Genomic DNA, 22,539 nt, shown 5'->3' on the forward strand with positions numbered 1-22,539 from the left:
TCCTCTGTCCCACAGCCTTTAATGTGAACACCTAAAATTAAGGCTCTAGAAAACTTTCTCAACAGTTGATTCTAAATGTACAGTCTCCCAAGTATGCTGGAAAGTTTTGAGCAGGAATGTTTAGCAATTTGCTTGTGCCACCAGTTCTGAAATATTATTTCACTGTTTGTTGGAATGCTTTAAATGCTCTGATAGCATCTGTAAATTTATTATCATTAACTCAATAAAACCTACAACCTTGAAATTTCTCCAGCATGTTTCTCTCAATGCACACTTTATTCAGATTAACTTTCACCTCAATATGGTTGACGTGTCACAACTATGCACTGTTGCAAACCCCCATAAAGCTTTAAAGCACAATTAACAGAAATTTATCAATTTCCCACATTACCCCTAATTATTCTGGACACATCTAACTTTATCTTTTTAGGATCGCAAATTGGGCGACTTGGTAGCCATCCATCTTCAACAGAACCACTTCAGACAGGTGCAAGCAAAATAACACAAGACATGTGCTGCATGTCCTGCATTCTTTTGCTTGTCCCAGTCTTAAAAAGTGGTGCTGTTAAAGATGGGTCTAGCTTTACCTACACATCACCCACGAGGTGCTCAACATATCCCTCCAAATTTCATTGTGCTAGCTTCAACTGCTCTTTCAGAATGAATTGTCGTCAACATTTTGAGAAAGCAGTATTTTAGTTGACATTTGGAGCAGATGTTTTCAGCAAACATATTCCACTACATGTAGTCGCACTAACAGCTCTGCTGTAGAACAGAAGCACATGACGAAAGACAGCATTTCAATCATAACTGATGTTGTGCTTTGCTCTCTTTTTGTGTCTTTTTTATCTTTTATGTACCGAATTAAAAGGCACCATTCAACCCAATTCGATCTTTTCTGTAACTAAGTTTTTATAGGCACAAACCATATTTTGTTCCAAAAAAAAAAAAAAAAAGAAACCTTGTGCTGTAATAAATTTCTTTATGAATGAAATACAGTCCTCTATTTCACCATGAATCCCCCCCAACAGGTAGCATGTACACAATGCTGCTTGCTGTGCTTCTTAACTCCTTTATAATGAACACAGATCAACCAGCCCAACTCACCATATTCTGCCTCAAAAGGGCTTGAAACTTTGTTTACTGTTTACTGTTCATATACATAAAAGTTGCATGTTCCTTTCATTTTCCATGAGTGAAGTGTTAAACAAGTTCTGATGCCAAGAACACTGCAAGTGAAAACACTACAGTAAGCAGCACAGCCACTGTCACAGAGGATAATGCAATGTTGTGTGAAATACCTAATTGAGATTGTGGTGAAATACACCAAGGCAAGTGATTCCTCTTTGGCACACAGATGATGTGGATTAGTGCTAGTGTGAAAAACGCTATCGGCAACAACTTAAAAGCTTTACAACAGGAGTTCCTATCCAAATACATTGGAATATAGAAATAATTTTACTCAGCAATCACTGCCCCAATTTTGATCAGGTTTACTGTGTTGAAAGTTGAAATCTACCGATTGTAGGGAGTAAATTTTTTGCTTAGGCTACCAATTAAAAAGAAAATTCTTGCAAAATCACAAAATATGCTGTTTATAAAAACAAGAACAAGATTCAAGTTTACAACTCTGTAGCCCAACAATAAAAAAGATATCACAATGATTTAAACTGCACCACCTACCTATTGAAACATCTAAGGTGGACATACTTGATGTATTATACATTGCTCTGAAACATACCGCTAATTTGCGAGTGGGACATATGCAAAATCCTCATATATATTATAACAATTTCACATAAGCTATAAACTTATATATCCCATTTGCTCTAATAAATTCAGTTTACAGATCTGCAATATCTGTTTGTGGTATTGAGTTACGGATTGTTAAACTCTGCTTTAGTTTTTCTTTAGAGTTGCCAATGTTTGCCAATTTCAATAAAGAAAATTTGAGGTTCTAAATCAAAATTCTACCAACGTACTTGAATAGGAAAATCAGAGTTGGCTGTGAGATAAAGCTTTCTCTTACATCTAAAAATGATGGACGTGACACAAGAATGTGGTGTCACATTGAAGAGCTACAAATGCACCTGGCAAGCGTAAGTTGCCTATGTCAATAATGAAAGTGAACATTTAATGTCAGCTTTTCTGTGCCAGAGAATGTCGTTATGTTTGACTGCAAACGAGCAAAAGAAGGTACTGTGAGAAAATATTCAGTCTTTGGATGCCTCTGCAGTTTTGTGTGACCCCACGTTTTCGCCATCTGATGTGTTTGTCGAGAGTTCAGTGCTGCCACCATTCGATGTAGAGTCGTCTGGTTTGCCGTCTGCAGCTTTTACGACATCTCCTTCAACGTCTCCAGCGGTATCGAAAGGCTTCTTATCTTCTTCGCACGCTGCTTCTTTGTCACCCTCAGGTTTTTGGTCCTTGCCTTCTTCACTGTCATTCTTTGGCACATCAGCAGATGAGCTAGGCTCCTTTGGCACCTCGGAGTTTGGCTGAGGCTTTGTCACTTCCAGGAGGTTGTACTTCCTGAATTCCAGGTACCGAGGCATCAGAGAGATGCAGCAGATGTTGTGCAACACGTCCAACATGAGCACCAAGTCTGGCTTGCGCAATTCCCCTGTCCACTGAGGCTTGGCAGCCTTCACAACCTGCGACAAACAAGCAGACAAAAAAGCCACTCTATTGTGCAAGACATTTACTACACTAAGTACGCCTTTGCAAGTTAACATAGCTGCTGCCCCCCTCCACCACTGTACCGGCTTTCTTATGAAAAAAAAAAAAAAAAAAGAAGTATGAACTGATTAATTGCGATGAATTTATCTGAAAAATTTGAGAATTGGAATTGCCCCGCAAAAGGCACTACTAGTAACAAAATCTCTTCCAGCACTTGTTGAATGGGTGACGCAGTGCCACAGTTAACCTGCCAAGGGGGGAGGCGAACCCCTGCTTAAAAAATTTAAGGGGGCCCGGGCCCTCCCCGGGCACCCCCTGACTTTAAGCACTGTATACGAGAGAAGAAGGGATACCGAAGGGATAGATTTTGTTAATCATGACCACATAAAGCCAACAGACAATGACGCCAAGGAAAGCATCGGGGAAATAAGCTGTGGTTGTAATTGAAATGTAGAAAATAATAAAGAATAGGGAAATGAAAGTGGATGAAAAGACAACTTGTTGCCGATGGGAGACGAACCAAAAACCTGCGCATTACGTGTGCGTTGCACTACCAATTGTGCTACGGCAGCGGTCATCAATCTGTTTATTAACTTGGGTATTTATGTTTACTAGACCTAGCCCTGGGAGTGTTAACCAGCGCCACTCAGAGCCTTGGTGGGCGGATATGGAACATCCTTTTTAGCCCGATGGCGTCACGTAACACATGAACTTAGAAGAGCAGGCACGTGGCTAAGAAACCCTCTGTGGTAGGAGGACGCCAGTTAATGTTTGTGCTCGGTGTGCGGGGCCGAGAGATGAAATGCGCGGGTTTTTACGTGCTTGTGTTCGGCGTGTGGGGCCGAAAAGCGCGGGATTTAGCGTCGCTATGCGCGTGGACGGTGCGCGTGCCGGGAGAGACCATCTGGAACGACGGGGCAGCCAGGCTGACAGAACGGGCAGTGCAGCGAGATGGAGCGGACCGAACGCCGGCCCACGTCCCGGCATCCCGGTCCTGCACTGCGAACCGGGCGCCGCCCCGGCTTCTACCATCGTCGCGGGTCCTGTTGAGCTGGGCCTCGTCCCCGCTCGCACGACCGCTGCCGTGCTGCCGGGTTCGGGCCACGACCCAGAGCCCCCTGGTCCTGTTCCATAAACCGGGCGCCGCCCCGGCTTCTACCATCGACGCGGGTCCTACGGAGCTGGGCCTCGTCCCCGCTCGCACGACCGCTGCCGTGTTCCAGGCTCGGGCTACGTCCCAGAGCCCTGGTACTGTTCTCCGAACCGGGCGCCGCCCCGGCTTTCACCCACTGCTGTGCTGGGCTTCGCCCCGGCTCTCATCCCACCGCTACGATGCCGAGCTCGGGCTATGACCCAGAGCTAACGCTCCGGAACCGGGCTACGTCCTGGTGCCACCTGAACGTCAACCGCCGCCCGTATACCCACCGCCGTCAGAGCCAAGTCCGCCGAGCCGTCGCCACGAGGCCGGACTCCTGTGTAGAATTGTGAGTGCTCGAGCGTGACACTTATCCCGCTTATCTGTATAATTCGTGTTCCCGTATTCGTCCCACGTGCCGTTCGTGTCATAAATACGTCTCTTTGTGTCTCTGGTTGCTTTCTTGTGCGTCTGGCTGACCTGCGCCCACACATAATCATCACAATTTTGGCGAGCTTGCCAGGATCGGCTTTAACATCTTGCCGACAGCTAGACGCACGGGAGGAAACCATGGATATTGAGAGACTATACGCGATCGGCAAGCACATGGGCTTAGCTGGCGCCGCTCTTCACGAGTGGATTGACGCGGAACGCGCAACAGAAAGACGCTTCCGCGCGCAAGTTCGTGAAGATGAGCGCGTGATCATGGAGCTCGAGGAAAGACGGCTGCAAGTCGAGGAACGCGTTTTACTGCTGAAGCTCAAGCTTCAAGAACAGACAACTAGTTTGAACGTGCGAGATAGTGGACTACCGGTGAGCAACCTCAAACTAATTGAGGAAGAAAGGATACACGTGGAGGCTGTTCGATTAACAGAACTTTCTGCAGCTAAACAAGCTTACGAAGGGAGGACGCAGTTCCAAGAGGAAAAACTCAAGATGCTGCCAGAAGAGCTGCATGCATTGAAAATGAAAGAGAGTGAGGCTGAGACCAAGATGGAGAGTAGGCGCGTTTTCGTAGCAGAACTGCATGACATGAGAAAGATGCCAGAAGTTGGCAGATTAGATAGCGGCCGTGGCATCGTATATATACTGGAGAAGCGCACCACTGAGGAGCCCTTGATGCAGGGTGACGTGGATAACAGGATGGTTGACACCCCGATCAAGGTTTGCATAAACAAGGAGCAGAGCACAGCAGAGAAAGAGGTAGCTTCACCTCAGAACAACAGTGAGTCTGCCATCGAAAATGATACCAGGGATCGCCAGGCAGCAGACATAACGAGGCATTTAGATTCTAAGAAACAGAGCAATGAGAAAGCCAGCAGATACCCGAAGCGTCCCAGACGTAAGGCAACGTGTAAGGGCAGGAAGAACTTCCACAGAATGCGTAAGGGCAGGAAGAAGATTCAAAGGCGATGGAAAGGAAAACAGCGTCATAAAACGCAGGTACATGACAAGATGCAGGCGTCCAAGAAAAAGTTAAAGAAGCCAGAGCTCTACCCAAGCCATTCCAAGCCGTACAATCAATCTGTAGGCGTAGGAAAGAGAAGGAAACAGGCTGGAAATAGGCAAGCATGGGAGTTCCGAAAAAGGCGGAAAAAAAAGTGCATATGCAACAGGTAGAATGAAAAGGAATAATATTTAGGAATGCCCTCGGACAATTGAATGGTCAGTTTTCACAAATGTGTGGAGAGAACAAGTTTATTCATGTAAAGTGTTTGGAACATTGAGTTAGTCAACATTGCGAACAGTGGGGTGCAGTGCATTACGTGGTAAAGTGAAATTACCGGACCATAAGAAAGAACTCACTGACGAACGGACGAACTCCGCACTCTGTGTTTTGTGTCACGCATATCTAGTCGACGCGTCCTACCTCACCGCCGCGTCGTTCTTGAACAGGGGGGAAGTGTGGTAGGAGGACGCCAGTTAATGTTTGTGCTCGGTGTGCGGGGCCGAGAGATGAAATGCGCGGGTTTTTACGTGCTTGTGTTCGGCGTGCGGGGCCGAAAAGCGCGGGATTTAGCGTCGCTATGCGCGTGGACGGTGCGCGTGCCGGGAGAGACCATCTGGAACGACGGGGCAGCCAGGCTGACAGAACGGGCAGTGCAGCGAGATGGAGCGGACCGAACGCCGGCCCACGTCCCGGCATCCCGGTCCTGCACTGCGAACCGGGCGCCGCCCCGGCTTCTACCATCGTCGCGGGTCCTGTTGAGCTGGGCCTCGTCCCCGCTCGCACGACCGCTGCCGTGCTGCCGGGCTCGGGCCACGACCCAGAGCCCCCTGGTCCTGTTCCATAAACCGGGCGCCGCCCCGGCTTCTACCATCGACGCGGGTCCTACGGAGCTGGGCCTCGTCCCCGCTCGCACGACCGCTGCCGTGTTCCAGGCTCGGGCTACGTCCCGGAGCCCTGGTACTGTTCTCCGAACCGGGCGCCGCCCCGGCTTTCACCCACTGCTGTGCTGGGCTTCGCCCCGGCTCTCATCCCACCGCTACGGTGCCGAGCTCGGGCTATGACCCAGAGCTAACGCTCCGGAACCGGGCTACGTCCTGGTGCCACCTGAACGTCAACCGCCGCCCGTATACCCACCGCCGTCAGAGCCAAGTCCGCCGAGCCGTCACCACGAGGCCGGACTCCTGTGTAGAATTGTGAGTGCTCGAGCGTGACACTTATCCCGCTTATCTGTATAATTCGTGTTCCCGTATTCGTCCCACGTGCCGTTCGTGTCATAAATACGTCTCTTTGTGTCTCTGGTTGCTTTCTTGTGCGTCTGGCTGACCTGCGCCCACACATAATCATCACACCCTCGTATGCTACCTAATGACATAAAGGCTGCCAGATTCCCCTCGCTATGAATGAACAAGAGAGAGATAGAGAGCGTGTGTGCGTGCGTGCCAATTTTTGCAATACAGACAGTTTAGTTTAGAAGTCTATAGCATATTTTTCAACCCGGTTTAACTGTTTAACAGGAACCTATTTGGCAGAAGTACATACTTCCTAACCACGGTGTAAGAAGATAGGTGTTCCGACGGCGCGCCCACGCTGGGGCGAGACAGCGTCCTCTTTGTGTGACCGGAAGTGAGCGCCGCCGCTAGGGGCAGCACGTGTTCAGGAGGCCTTAGAGAAGCGGCACAACAGTGGATAATTTACGACCTCCGTCAGCATTTAAACACCCATACCCAAAGATATGCAATTTTTCGTTATTTAGAAGCCAAATCCTGAGCAGGTAGAAGGTTTCATGCCACTTACAGTCAAAATACCGTCATTTCGAACACGAGAGAGACAAGTCGTCTGCTCGAGCAGACGGCGCGCTGCGCTTACCGCTGCTCGCTGCATCGGAGTCAATCGGAATGTCGGCAGAAATATAAAGGGACGTTCCATCAACCAAGTAGAGTCGTTTTAAGCAGGCAAATGACATATATTCATCGAAATAAAGCACTTCTGCCGCGCATGCATATAAAAGCGCCAGCAAAGCGAGCGAAAAAGTGGCCCCCAGAACAGGTGCTGCCCCTTGCGGCAGCGGCGTGCGTAAAGTCACACTAAGTGGCCGCGCCTCGCGCCGCCGTCGGATCACTTTCCTTTTTACACCATGTTCCTAACTAAAGCATTCCGCCTGCCATGTCAAGACCCATTAAGGGCCCTTGCTCACAAAGGCAGCCAGAAACAGTTCTGTCAGTTTCTTCTATTCTAGTAGCCTCCCTACATAAATCATTTATCACTGTAGTCAATACCAGAATAAAGAAATAAAGAATGTGTGGTTCAGTTGACAAAAAGCCAGATTCAGTGCCAAGGAATCTAACCAGTTCCTAGCTCAACCATTAGAGCAAGCAAAATTTGTTTTGCTTTATTACTGGACAACCGGTAAGGTCTAGTGCTTAGCAAATCTCTACAGCATGGACACACACCTTGCCTGCAACCTGCGAAGCTCTCGCGTGTCCTTCCCTACATTAGGGAGGCCAAGCCCCTTAGGCAACTGTCCACATCACCACAAACATGCTTCTGTGGGGACCAAGGGCTGTAGGCCGACGCAAGTCGTGGCTAATGCTATACAAGTGCAGGCAGAATTAATTAGCACAACTATGCAAGGTCAGTGAGGGTGTGTCTGATCAGAAAGACATTCAAGAGCCTGGATAAAACCTACTTGCTGCATCTTGTAAGCATTTTGCACTTGATACAGTTGTCATCTGCAATTTTTGTAGAGAACACCTTATTCTTACAGGAGAAACACGTGCTGTCTTGTATCTGGTTGCAGTGTTCACCCACTAGTCCAGATGTGCACTTTGCAATGAAGAACAGTGCCCTAAGAAGGGTAGGGATGCAATGCACAAGATGCACTGCTCATCATTACTGACCTGCACTATCTCCTGAAGCATTGGGTTGTGCTGAATGCTGCTGTTGTGGCGGATTTTCCCAGCAACCAAGTAAGCAACCTCTGGCGAGGCAGAGTCATTGTAGGATGCAAGCACCGTTTCCACAGTCTTCTTCATGGTGTCCAGGTTGGCTTTGCAAGTGGTCTGTACGGGCAACAGGCGCTGGATGAAGCGACTGCGCTGTTCGTGCTTCGCCTTCAGGTCCTCAAAGATGGCTGTTACCAGTCGCCCAGGATCATCCACCTACACTTGTGAAAGACAGCAGTGGTCATCATTTCAGGGTTTCAATAATCTGCAGAACTGACTGCATTTCAGCTAACAAGGCTATGCACATGCTAGCATCACTGTTGGGGAAGCACCCGGCATGTGCACGGTGCTAAATATAGGATATGTAGATGAGCATGATGAAGATCAGTTTTTCAACACGTGTCATAGAAAATCCGGTGTCGGTGTCCCCGTGAGCAAAAATTTTCCTATAGATTTAGGTATATGTTTATACCACACCTTGCTATATGATATCTGGTATATGTAGGGTTGTTCATTTTCAGTTTATACATTCTTCAAAATTCAGGAGTTGAAAATTGGGTGCTATTTTTCAAGCTGATAATTGGGGAAAAATCGGTTTTTTTTTTTCGGGTTAAATTTACAAATGTACTAAGTAATACATTACATTCTTTTTTTTTTTTTTTTTTAATCAGAGGGTATCATGAGCTCCTTAACGCTAACACATTAAAACTACGATGTTTCAAGCTGGTAATCAGGGGGACATCAGGGTTTTCTAGCAAATACTCCGAAGTTCAGCGTTTGTTTGGAAATTAGTAAGTAATAATGACAGTAAACATTGATAACTTCTAGGAAATTAACCATTTTATTCACGAAAAGCTGGTCATCAATTTTTTGCACATCCTTGTTAACATACATTATCATCTGCATGCGCAACATGTCGGCCTCCATCCGAGACCTGTCCGATCTTTGAAGGTATCTCAGCTCAGAGAAAGTTCTCTTGACATCACAGCTTCCATTAGCTAGGCACAACAATGTCAGTGCAGCATTTGCCAGCCTGGGGTAGCCAGCAGTAGAGCCATGGCAATACTCAATGAGTTCGACAGCTGTGTTAGTGGGGCTTGCTTCCAGCAAGTACTGGTTAAACTTGCCGTGAAGTGAATGCACGTCGTCAGTCACGGAAATGAGGAGAGGTCAGTAGTTAATAGGCTGATATGTGGTTTTAGAATTCAGGGAGAAATCAGATTTAACCAGATTCTCCTGAAACCTGTTCGGGGTGTAAAAATTGGGTTTTACCTGAAAACGAACAACCCTAGGTATTTGTGGGTTATATTGCCACACCATCCTATCACTAAAGTTGCTCATACCTTGTCTTACATTCTTGACAAAGTTATTCCTCAGAATTTTGAGAATGACAGCCCACAAACAAATGTTATGAAAAACATTGACAGCGCATGCCTTTTATCTCAAATCTTATCAGACTGAAAACGGAAACTTGAAAATGATGCAATTTTTTGGCACCGCTGTGCACTACCTCTGGGATCGGCCCATGCAAGAGGCTGCGTTTCTACCAGAAAGCTCATTTTCGTGCATAGCATTCACCGCCATTGTTTCTCGGTAAACATTACGGTTACATAAACTTCAGTTGCCGGGAAGCGTGAAAAGCAGTCAGGGATCTTTGAATGCTATCACATTCCACTCTTAAACGCGAAGCTTAGGAATAACTTCTTAGGTGAGTTGGTACTTAACATGATACTTTGTAGCGCAAGAACTCAAAATAAAAGATAACAGTGAGAGGCGAGAGGAAAGGAAGGACAAGCGCTACACAGTTCATTACTAATTAAGGCTCGTTTTATTATTTCGCCAATGTTGCATCGTTTTACAAAAAAAGTTGCATAACGCTCGTCTTTCTTTTCCTCTTGCCTCTCACTGTCATCTTTTATTTCGAGTTTTTACGCTACAAGGTATCATGCGAAGCTTAAGCATCCTCCAAATTCTTATGAAAAAAAAAAGGAAAACTGTAATTCAATCTGTAAATTATTAAAAAGCAAAGGTAGTATAGGCTGCAATTGTGAGATGGTTCAGCCAAAGGTCACTTGAACATCTCTTGGAGAAGCCTCATATTGGTGTGTAGTTCATGTGATATGGTGGCCACCCAGTCTCCAAAGCACCATTAAATAACCATTCCTCCACAACAGCTTTCTTGAAAAGGAACTGTAATAATCGCCAAGCTACAGGCATCTGAAGCAATTAATCTCTGCTTCATGCTTCTTAAATTTCTCCTACATAATAAGTACACAGTGTAACATTGATATAACAAACATTGGCTTAACTAAATCTGCAATGTTATTAAACATATCTAAGTTCTCCGTCTTATTCAATTAAAAAAACACCTATATATTTTCTCCAATTCTGCAAAGTAATTTCACTCCAGTTTGAATTAAACAATCCTTGCACACATCTATGAACCTGGAGCTCCTGTGACAAGCAAAAGCAAAGAAAAAAAAAGAAAAAAAAAAACATCACTTGACACAGAATTTCATAATTCTGTTCTCAATTGTGTGTCCGGAATGCTTTTATCATCATCATCAGCCTGTATTTATGTCCATTGCAGGACGAAGGCCTCTCCCTGTGATCTCCAGTTACCCTGTCTTGCACTAGCTGATTCTGACTTGCACCTGCAAATTTCCTAACTTCATCATCCCACCTAGTTTTCTGCCGTCCTCGACTGCGCTTCCCTTCTCTTGGTATCCATTCTGTAACTCTAATGGTCCAAGGGATCCTACGCATTACATATCCTGCCCAGCTCCATTTTTCCCTCTTAATGTCAACTAGAATACATTGGCTATACCTGCTTGTTCTCCGATCCACACCGCTCTCTTCCCGTCTCTTAACGTTAGACCTAACATTTTTCGTTCCATCACTCTTTCTGCGGTTCTTAAACTTGTTCTCGAGCTTCTTTGTTAACCACCAAGTTTCGGCCCCATATGTTGGCACCGGTAGAATGCAATGATTGTACTTTTATTTTCAACTAAAGTGGTAAGCTCCCAGTCAGAATTTGGTAATGCCTGCCGTATGCACTCCAACCCAATTTTATTCTGTAAATTTCTTTCTCATGATCAGGGTCCCCTGTGAGTAACTGACCTAGATAAACTTACTCCTTTACAGACTCTAGAGGCTGAGTGGCGATCCTCAATTCTTGTTCCCTTGCCAGGCTATTGCACATTATCTATAGTCATGCTACAGCTATATGCTTTTATAGTGCGCACCATTTCTTGAGTAATATTACAGTGCGATATACTGCTTACTCAGAGAGACACTGGCTCACTGCCCACTCCAGCTTACGGCTTTACTCTAAAGCCAGCAAATGCCCTTGTAAATAAAAAAATGAAATAATTCATCATTTGAACAGATGCTCTCACGTGTAAACTTTAACTTACAAGTCGCAGAAAACACCAACTGTTGTACACAGGATGGAATGCACAGCTGAGCCATCTGTAGTGCTGGTATGGAAGATGTGCCGAATGCACACCATTGCGCAAGAAATGTTTGGCTGGATTCACCAATGCACTGACCACAATCTGCGTCATCACACAGAACTGGTGCAGTTGCAGGTGGAATCACCTTGCACAGTTTTCAAGTGGCCCCGCAGACCTCTGCTCTCACAAATGCCGTTCACTTGGCAAGCCGGAAGTGGGAGCTACCAGCACAACATGAACATTAAAGGGACACGAACTTGAAACACTAAACCAGTTCAGAATGATAAAGATATCCTTTCAAAGCTCTACTTTTATTATTTCATTGTAAAGGGTTTACTACTAGAAGAGAAAATAAGGTTTACACTTCCAATCTCCGAGTTTTGTGCCAACACCACAGAAACGTTACAATACTCATTTTCAAAATGGCTAGCATGCTTTTAAATTTTAAGTTAGTGTCTGGGCGTTCGAGCCCATCCTACAATAAATACATTTTTATCATCATCAAGTCAGTGTCTTGCTTTTGTCTACTGTGCAACAGACCCAAGTGGAATTGTGCAGCAACTAGACGCTTTTATTTATTTCTTAATTTAGTTGATACTGTCAACCATGCACCTCCAAACAGGAGGTACATACAAAAGATTGCAGGAACACACATAGAACGCATGAAATAAATACATAAGACTGATACAATAAAATGAAGAGAGCTTCACACTACAAGTTTAACTAGGTTAACAACAAAGGATGCACAATAAATAGAATAACGTTTGTAGTACAGAATAATTTACTCACCGTGGTTGTTACAAAAAAGTTTCCAGCCACGTCTGTCTTCACCTTTTGGAAGCGGCGAACTTTGTCTTTGGACTCCTTGAGCTCATTCAGCTCTTCAGCTATGTCATCCTCGATGGACTTCTTGCTGTCAGTTCCCTCTGGTTTCTTGAACATTAGGAAGGAGAGCGTAGCATGTGACAGTAAGTTCTAGGCCTAGTATGCAGCAAGACACTGGTACAGGCAATGGCGTTGAGACGTCTAATGCTGGCAACACCATAACAAACAGCCTAGCAAGCACTTTAAAATACCACACATTCCTCAGTGATATTTGCCGTAAACCTTTAGGCATGAATGTCATGGTTCCACATAGACACAATAGCAGATGCCCTGCATAACTGGACAGAGTGCTCCGATACACAATTGCAGGGCTCTTGTTAAGCATGGCTGTTGACTTGGCTAGGCTGTGTGGAACAAGTCAAGCTAAAGCTTTAGGTTTGTGTTAACTATGATGTCTGTTTCCAAACATGTGAAGTACAGAAATGCCCCCTTGGGTAGCAGATGAACTGGTATGAAGGACACTTCTTGCATTTATGAGGGGGAAGCTATACTTTACCAAATAAAAGAAGCAATATTTTAATGTACAGTCCCACATTTACACAAAAGAAAAGGAAAAGAAAGAGAGAGAGACAAAAGGCAAATAGTAACAAAAGTGAAACACTAAAGTTTACAACAGTGGAAATGAGCAACTATAAAAGATATCGCATTGATGTCATCTGAAGACATAGACTGCATTAGCTTCTGGTTATGTGATAAAATTTGTTGATGCATTTTGCAAACGTTCAATTCATAAATTAGTGGCACATCTAAATCCAGTCTATATCAATTTTGTCAGCTTTGGATGCCCCAACTGATGCCGTTCACTTTATTCATTGCAGAGATCCAAAGCTGTAAACAAGATGATTCATTTTTTTTTATTTGCCATTTTTCGGCAATTACTGAATAATAGGTAGAAATTTACTTTATCTTTTGAATGCGAGAAACTTCATTCAAAGTGGTACAGCTGTATTCAAATGACAGCATTTAGGCATTTCACGTGTACTTGAACACTACGAGAGAAAGACACTTGTTAAAAGGCCCCGTTATACAGGAAAGTTGTAAAGCGCTGTTTTACATAATGTTCTATCACAACAATTTTTTTTAAAGGGTTTAGTAGTGGCCAACCTCCCTTGGTCACTACTAAACCTACTCGAGAGTAGGTTTAGCTACTTTAGAGTAGAGGCTCTCTACTGATGCCTCGACCAGCCAGCACTCACAATCTGTATTTCTCTCGTGCCTTCTCCCATATTGCACCAAAGGCCCACCTCCTTAATTTTTGCCCTCCTTCTTTTCTTGTTTCACGGCACATTTCCAGAGGCATTTTAGTGCAGTGTGATGTGAAAACAGCACATGTGACTTCTCCGTTCGGGCGGTCTAAGTGGCTCCTTTGGGAAGGAAGATGCGTGGGCTTTTGTTTGAATTTTCAGCTGTCATTGCGGTACATAGGTGTATGCAGACATGATCATCGCAGCATGTTCTATGCGCTACACTTGTCTGTGTTCGATGTCCAGACCTGGTGGGAGGCCCTTCTTGTAGTGATGTATGAGGTTGCACCCCTTGTAATCTAGAATGACATCCAATTGAAATCCCCAAAAATCTGTGCTCAGCGACTCTTAATGGCCTCTGGCCAGCAGAGGTATTCTTTGGAGCCTGCAAGTCCTCCATCCTGCAGTGCACATATGTGCTCAATGGTCACTCACTAAAGTTGTGTGCACATTCCTGCTGCCCATCTTCAGACAGGCAGCACAGTAAGACAGCGTACAACGAAGATAGAATGGTTGTAATACTTTTTTCCTTGCTTGTCTTTTCTTTTGCACATGTTACTGCAATGCTTAAGATGATAACAGTAGAACGCTCTTTTCTTTGCACGAATGCAAAGAAGGAGACACCACAAGGAAGGTACATAGAAAAGTGTAAGCACAGAGTGCCAACTAATTGCCCTGTGTCTTCCTGTTTAAAGCCTTCATCTTTTTTTTCTCCATTCATGCAGTAATTCCCTACCATAGTCATGAACCAACTAGCCTCTAACATGTTGTTCTGCTCAAGATGACCATTCACCAAATAGCTCAACTGTCAATTCTGCTCACGCTTGCTGCCACTGCCTTGATGAGTCAGCAAACTGACAGCCGCAATGAATTTTATTTGATACATTGCAACCCCATCTTGTCCTTGTTGAGCTGCCGCCTGTAGCTGATCAAAAGAACAGGCAAGTGATGAATCAATATGAAGGAGAGAGTTTTGCTCTACAGTGAAGTAATTGTCTTTCACTTAACACACAGCAGCTTCTCATTTTGGATGGCCACTTACGATTACCTCACTCGAAGACAGAGAACTCTTCACTGCATTGCTGCTGAGGCCCAGATAATTCATCTGGAGGTTACGGGCAAGTTGCATGATTTCTGCTAACCGATGAGGACAAGTCTGCTGGGGCCGTATTCTGAAACGTTCCACTTCGGTGAAATTTCTTTTTCGCTTTCAGGCGCGCGATGATTGGCTGTTTTAGCAAAATTGGATGAGCTGATTGGATGGTTGAGCCCGACGTCATTCAATTTTGCTCAACCAGCCAATCAGCCCGCGCCTGAAAGTGAAAAAAGAAATTTCGCCGAAGTAGAACGTTTCAGAATACGGCCCCTAGTTTTTAACAGCTTACATAAACATTGCTGCACAGCATTGTGATTTCTCAGATTATATGTGGCTGATGCCAATATGAGACTTGCTTCCGGCAGCAAGTTTTCTGTGCAGTTTAAGCATACCAAACAACAGCAGTAACTACATTTCAATAACATTTATTCTTTGAAGACCATAAAAAAAGAAAAGAACAATTGATATGAAATGGCCACAATTTCCAAGAAGATTGCTGCCCGTGAAAAAATCTTCCATGATTCAGCATAGAGGACTTTTTCTCTAGCATTTGTGAAACCTCAGCACCCCACAGACTGTTAATTAAGTTATTAAAATAACCAACCAAATTCACCATAAGTAAGAAAAGTTAAAAAATGAGGGAGTGCGAAGAAAACCTGCACAGTTCCCAAATTATTGTGCACATTGTTCAACCACTTTCTCAATCGCTCCTTGTTAGTGCAAAAGTAAACATGCGACTTCTGGGGGTTTTAAGTGCCATAACTACTATTTGATTACGAAGCACACTGTAGTGGGAGATTACGGTTTAATTTTGGCCACCTGGGGATGGGCACTTAAATCTAAGTACACGTGCATTTTCGCACTTCGCCCCCATCAAAGTGCAGCTAAGATCGAGCCCGCGACCTCGAGCTCAACAGCACAATGCCAAAGAGCAAACGCAATCAAACAAGACTTATCTGACTGAACCATAATCAAGTGATAGTGGAGTTTGATCATGCTAGCTCTGGGAGCCTGCAGCAGTATTACACAACTACAGTTAAACACTTGTTTAAATTACAACGGATGCTCATGGTAGTAATAAGGTGCACAGGTGATCTGTCAGCACCCTGCACCAGTAACTTATTTCAACAGGGTAGGCAATTTCGCAGGATTATTTTATGATTCCTATTTCGGTAAAAGAGAGATGGGAAATTTCATAGTGACAGGTGATAATCTGCTACATTATGTTGAGTGAATGAGCTGCCAACAGTGAAGCTGTGTGCATCAATGTGGCCACACCGTGCTCTACATTTTGTAGCAATCAGCTATGCATCCGAGGCAGTACCAACAATGCCAGTCCTCCACTCTTGTGTGGGTATTCCGGGTGACAATAACTGACCATTCTATTTTTGCTTAATTCCCAGTTTATACAGCTCCTTTATGATGGTTTTACCTGGTAACAGATGGAAATCGGCAATAATGTAGTTATGCCAAATGAACATTTTCACATTGGTACCACACTAGTACGCTTCGGCAAGTGAGCCTGTGTCTGAAAAGTAGTGAGACAATACCCACTATACCATATGGCTGTGGAATCTGCATGTGTGTGTCATGTGGTTAATCCAACATTACTAGACTGTCCCAGTAATAGTGTGGCGAATCTGCTGGCCCATTCGACCGGTCGCCTGAGAGTGTTCTGATGGTCGTTAAAACCACAACGAATATGCATCAGCGTTACGAGTTGGGCTGGTTACATATATATATATATATATGAGCGTCTCATTTGTGCCTCTATTTCTTCTTGTCAGATTCCTGCGCTGTTCCCCTGTAACGAAGATATGTATTACACAAAAGTATTTCGTAGCGCATAGTTCTGGTTTTGTTAGCACTATTAAAGCGTCCTCATCGACACGATAAGGCTTACAGTTTTTTTGATAAACGACCTTCGAAGGTTCGCAGGAGCGCTTGGAAATGACCTATCGAATGCGCCATGCATCACGGACTACAGCTAGCCCACTTTTCGACACGCTCCAGGCGCTCCTTTGTCAAGCTGCGCCATGCGCGCGCGTGTTGCATCATGCGTCTCTAGGTAAGGTTTGCTTCATGCAATACGAATACTAAATGGAAATATCCGTTTCTTACTTATATCGCATGGGGCAATTTATGAATGAGGAATACTGGGGTCGACAAGCATTGAAACTCTCGAGCGCGCGGTACGTGCAACCATGATCTTGCTTAGGATTGAAGTCAATCATGCATGAAAGAGAACTAAAGCAGCGCTCAACTTGCACTGAGTTTGATTTGAATATAATGAAGAATGCTTGAAAGAGGTCGTGAAAAAATAACGCGTTCGCACGTGTCCTGACGCGCGTTTTCTTCGTCTGCTAGAAACTAAGGATGGCCGGTTCATTAAGTAAACGTTTACTCGAAGATAGGGCGTCGAATTAAATGAAAATGTGAATACTAACTTCAGGGCCCCAGATTTTGTCAGCGTACTCGTTGAGCAGCTCGTAGCAATCCTTAGCAGCCTGAAACTCGCTTCGCTCGAAGGTGACCAGAAATCCCGTCATGTCGGATTCCAGGGTGCCGACTCGGCGCTTCTTGGCGAATGACTTGTAGTAGTTTTTCTTGCGTTTCTTACTGTCGCCGGTGCTCATGATTGACCCTACCCTTGGAAGTTTTTAAGCTCAAGATGACAATGAAGGCCCGCGAGGGCGAAGAAATGCCGACTGTTGTCAAATGCTATTTGTGTTAGCAAGAAACGTATCGACAAAATAAATTACACACACACGGACGAAATGTGTAACGAAAGTCGAGAAATCAGCGTAGTTTAGTGTAGTTAAGCAAGTAATCCGATAAAGAAGAGCCGCCTCGACTGGCTTGTCTGCACGCTTGCGCGCGTAAGTGCAGATGAAGCAGACAACACAACTTGGCTTGGATTCTATCGCTTCCGTTATACTTTTATTACTTTTATTCATGCTTTTATTCTACTCTTATGCTTCCGGTTTTCGTAAAGTCTCTAGATTTTCTTCTTTTTTAAAAAGCAGAAAATTTAGGGACTTAAGTGACTAGATGGTAGCGTGGCTCGACCACGGCTCGACCCAACCCTTCACTTTGAAATGGTGGACAACGCTAAGAACACAAGTATTTTTCAATTTTTTTATTATAATTGGCTCTATGTACTGTCTTGTTTTTAATATGATTGTTTATCAACAGCACTAGAAGTAACAAGGGCTACAAATCTGATCTCGAAGGCTGTGCTTTTGTCTACTAGAACTGCTAGAAACGCCATTACCGCCATGTCTTGACCTTTGTTGTCAGTCACCGGGTCAAGTTCGGCCTGGCCAAGACAATCCGTGAGTCACGTTTGTTATAAGACGTAATAGTTGCATTGGCATTGGTCCCATTCAATCAGATTTACCACTCATTTGCGACATGTCAGCTTCCCTGGTGCGGAGGGCTCTAAACTTGTTCACCGATTTGGAAGAAGGTAACGTGCTCCTATTGACTAACATGCTATCAAGTGTTTGGCAGGGTTATTGGACAACCCAACACCTTAAACTTAATTTGTGAATGAAGCCCTCATTACGGCACAGTCATCCGAGCTTTAGCATAATACCCTCCTATCCGCCTGCCTTACGCGTTCAAGCTAAGCGCGCCAGATTTGTGCGCGTAGGGTATCGGCTAGCATGCCAAAAGCACGACCTGCTAAAAGCTGCCAGGTGGTCGGACGGTGGCGGCATGCTAAGCTCTAGAAATAGCGTGCACGTTCTTGAAAGTATGTATGTTGCCAATTAACTACTTTTGTTGTTGATTTGAAGTGGAATACTTTTGATTGCAGTTCGCGAAAACCAAAAATCGAAGAAGAAATGTAGGGGCCGGCGTGCACAGGCTGAGCCAACTCTTCACGGCACGAAGAAAAAACCCTTGAAACGTCAGGGCGCCATGCGCCGGAAGGCGTTGCCAAGTGAGGAAAAGCGGACCCGAGCCATCATAGGTAATTTGATATATTCTTGCCAGAATGTTCACAGCCGGCGAGAGAATCGTAGGGAAAATTTGAGAATGGTGCATCGTGGCCAGTTTTGAATTGCTACAGCTATGTTGTAAAATTTCCCATGAAGAAATGCATGAAAAAGTGAGTGTTTCGTCTAATTCAATTTGATATACAAAGACTGTAAGTGTCCTAAATGGGTGCAGTGTACTTGAGACATAATTTGACGTGTACTAATTCTGCTTTATTTTAGCCAGGAATCCTGGGGCCTTTCATTTGTTTAATTCATAAGTTCACTCATATTGTATTCAATGGCGTCTTTGAGTTACTTGATTTTTTGATTTAGCCATTCAGTCTGTGGCACCGCATGTGTGCCCATTCTTGTCTAATGCTCCAGAATGGGTATTTGCCGCTGTGACACAAAGGGTACAGAATCATGTACCAAGTTCTGTACCAGAAAAGGTACATGTGTGTCATAATTCTGTTTATACACCTGAACACCATTTTCCCCTTAAGCTTCACACATTGCCTTTGACATCAATGTGTTGACATCTCACACCGTTGCCTCCTTTACTAGATGCCTACCGCATGAGCAAAAAAACCAGAAGCCAAACCCTTTCCATTTCCTCCTCTCCACTAGTGTTGGTCGCGAACGCCACATGTGGCTGACAGAACCAGTGGGTGGTACTTCGTGTGGCTTCTGAAATCTTAATTGCGCGTGCACGTCAATCTCGAAGGCCATTAACCTCGATCATAGCTCAGCGGATGTTTGCAGGCATTAAAGCTGACAGCTATTCTAGAGCCAGACAACCAACCTTTAAAAAGCGCATGGATTGTGCTGACCGTGATTTCACCGGGGTACCAACCACATAAGCACGACGGCTAGGTAACCGTTGGTACCGCCTGCTGCCCGTGATGATAATGTCGATCGCTAACGCCACCTTACAACGCTTGGTCACAATTGAGGGCAGGCCCGTTCTGATGGGAGTGCGAGCCATTCCGCAGGCATCTGGTAAAGGAGGCAATGCTCGCACGCTGTGCATCCACCTGATTTTATGTTAGTGTTTCAGCATAGCTTGTGAATGGTGTTGTGCATAAAAATTAGCATTGTATGGCATTGCATGATCCATAGGATAAAAATAAACAAAATTGTATGTGTAGCACATAGTTGTATAGCATTTAAGGCTCATTGACACCAGCGACTTGAGGAGGTCACGCAACCATTTGTGACTGGCAACCGATTCTCACACTGGCAAGTGTGACTGGCCAGTCACCATTTGCTCAGAATTGCATCATCACATAAAATAACCATCAGCGTATACAGGCGTCCTGTTCCTGCGAATCAGATTGGTTCTGTAGTTTTGCGACTGTGGTCACGCGACTGAAGAAATCTAGCAGCGAGCGAGTGGACCGAAATGATTTTTTCGAGAAAAGCAACCATTTGCGACCAACTTGGTCGCGTGACCGCTGTCAGTCGCCAGTGTGAATGAACCTTTAATTTACCTCTTCCCTTACGTAGATTCCACCATGTGTGATGCAAAATATTTGAGAACAGTGCAGCACAGCTAAAATTTGAACAAACAGTGTGTGAAGCATACAACACCATGTCTATTCCACATTGTTTGACCCAATGATTTGCATGCTCGTCTCTTTTGCACAGAGGAATTTAAACAGGCGCAAGAGGCAGACTACACAGAAGAGAATGTTAAAGCTCTCAAGAAGCTGTCACAGACCTGTAGTAGGGTAATCAATAGGGTATGTGGCATTGCACAAAGTCATGTCTTATTTTGTTTTTTCTCCTCCTAACTACAGCCTTCCTGCAGTTACTGTAAATAAGAAAATAAATGTTGAGTGCTGCTGCGTTCTATTTACATACAGCCCAAACGCAGTCAACACATAAAAGAAAATTAGAACAACTTGTTTGCCCATACTTTGGCCATGTCGAGTACACAATTATGCGAGTAAAGACTTGGTGTAGTAAGTGATTTGTTTGCTGAAATATTCATAACTAAAACTCACTCCAGCTATCTAAAATGCTACTTAGGCTATGTATGAAGTTTTCCACACCTAAATAAGCATCTTGAGGTATGAAACTCAGTGTAGCTAAGATATGTTTGGCATTATGGGGATAATGATCGCCAATTGAGCTGCGAAAATTCACTTGCTGTGCATGATAAAGTGGACATGCGCGAGTAGTGGTTATCATTCCTCATTTATAACCAAGGCTGTTAGCATGAGGTAGTTGCTGTAATAATCAGGCTCATAGATATGAAATGAAATCGAGGGTTCAACGGAAGCCCGTTTGGTCGGGATGAAACATGAAGCAACAAAATGACAGACACTGACCAAAATAAAAGCTAAAAAATAATAAAAACTGAGAAAACGGCTTTTACTCAGTTTTTATTATTTTTTAGCTTTTATTTTGGTCAGTGTCTGTCGTTTTGTTGCTTCATAGATATAAAATGCAGCACAGAATGGAATATGCATGATGAATGGTTGCCATTTGCCAGTTGCATCTATCCTTGAGTCATCTTAATATTGCACAAGCTTTACTGCACTCTGGTCTTTCTGGTCAATATTATAATTGTAACCAAAGTATTGCTGTGAGTCTACATGTTGTGCGTGCGTGAATCTGCAAGAAGTGGGCGCCCATGTGTGAAATATTGGTTCAATTCCGTTGCACCATGTTACAGGCTGGCTTGCATTCCATGATGCAGAAGACTAATGCTGACGTGTCAATTCAAGATGACGACGACAGACCAACTGCATTCACAGACGAGGACTTTCGCCGCTTTGAGGAGGAATATCACATATCCTAATGGAGTTATCATTAAATGTATTTGTGGTTTTATGTGGGCTGCAGTATTCATTAAAAAGTAAATCATCTTAACAGTAATGAGGTGGCACAAGAGTTAATTTGTTGGTTTCCCTTGTGATGCCATTAAGTTCCAATTGTTTAAAGACTCTCAGCTTGTTGGGTGTTAGAGGAGTGGTTATTTACATGCGTCAGGGGCAGGCAAAGGTTTAGTGACACTTGCCAAAAAGTGTACTCGTAAAACTTGCTTCGCTGCATCAAAGTGCGTAGCTTTGATATCAGTGCTTCAAAATGGAATATTTAGCAGCACTACTACTGACTGCATTATTCTTGCAATTTCACAAAAGTGTTCCCGTGCTGTTTGCAAAGGAAGCTGCTATTCTTCCTGTGCCAAAGAAAGCAATCTTTGTTTTTTAGCTGCCGATGCTTTGCCACTTCACCAGATTTCGCTTCCAAAAGCGAACATGTCACTTGGGTGCTCAGTGCAATGCCATCCTGTCTTTGCTTGCGACAGTTGACCAGGTTATTTTACAAATATTGCCTGAAGCATAATACATGTATATGTAAGTGCAGTCTGATATACCCGTTGACATCAATTTAAATGACACTTTCTAGTGTAGCAGTGCACCGCTAAAGTGACACTTCGTGCGGCAAAGTGTGTTTGCATTCCTATACTTGCCTGTGCGACGCCATGCTGGAAGCCTCGCATCTCTTCTAAGGTAAATATACCTGGTAGCGAAGCTTCCATAGAAGCACATACGTTCAAAACATGGCGATTCATAGGACTTAGCGCTATCTGTGTGAGGAGAAAACACTTCTGGGGGAAGAAAAAATGTGACGTCATATCCGCTAAAAACAGAAGTGATGT

General features: G+C 44.3%; 2 protein-coding genes across 2 annotated transcripts; one reads left to right on the top strand and one right to left on the bottom strand.

Annotated features, from left to right (window-relative positions):
* Positions 1 to 31: 31 nt before the first annotated feature.
* LOC119452968 (THUMP domain-containing protein 1-like) lies at positions 32 to 17,545 on the bottom strand. The gene is made up of 4 exons (XM_037714932.2): positions 17,334 to 17,545; positions 12,451 to 12,594; positions 8,162 to 8,422; positions 32 to 2,654 (listed from the first exon to the last, which is right to left on the bottom strand). Exons 1-4 carry the CDS (start codon positions 17,520 to 17,522, stop codon positions 2,214 to 2,216), a joined length of 1,035 nt encoding a protein of 344 aa, XP_037570860.1. The 5' UTR covers positions 17,523 to 17,545; the 3' UTR covers positions 32 to 2,213.
* A 655-nt stretch (positions 17,546 to 18,200) lies between these two features.
* On the top strand, positions 18,201 to 21,707 carry LOC119452970 (active regulator of SIRT1-like). The gene is made up of 4 exons (XM_037714933.2): positions 18,201 to 18,355; positions 18,707 to 18,862; positions 20,517 to 20,611; positions 21,550 to 21,707. Exons 1-4 carry the CDS (start codon positions 18,301 to 18,303, stop codon positions 21,673 to 21,675), a joined length of 432 nt encoding a protein of 143 aa, XP_037570861.1. The 5' UTR covers positions 18,201 to 18,300; the 3' UTR covers positions 21,676 to 21,707.
* Positions 21,708 to 22,539: the final 832 nt, after the last annotated feature.

The sequence above is a fragment of the Dermacentor silvarum genome, chromosome 5, assembly GCF_013339745.2.
Source record: "Dermacentor silvarum isolate Dsil-2018 chromosome 5, BIME_Dsil_1.4, whole genome shotgun sequence".
Lineage (NCBI taxonomy): Eukaryota > Metazoa > Arthropoda > Arachnida > Ixodida > Ixodidae > Dermacentor > Dermacentor silvarum.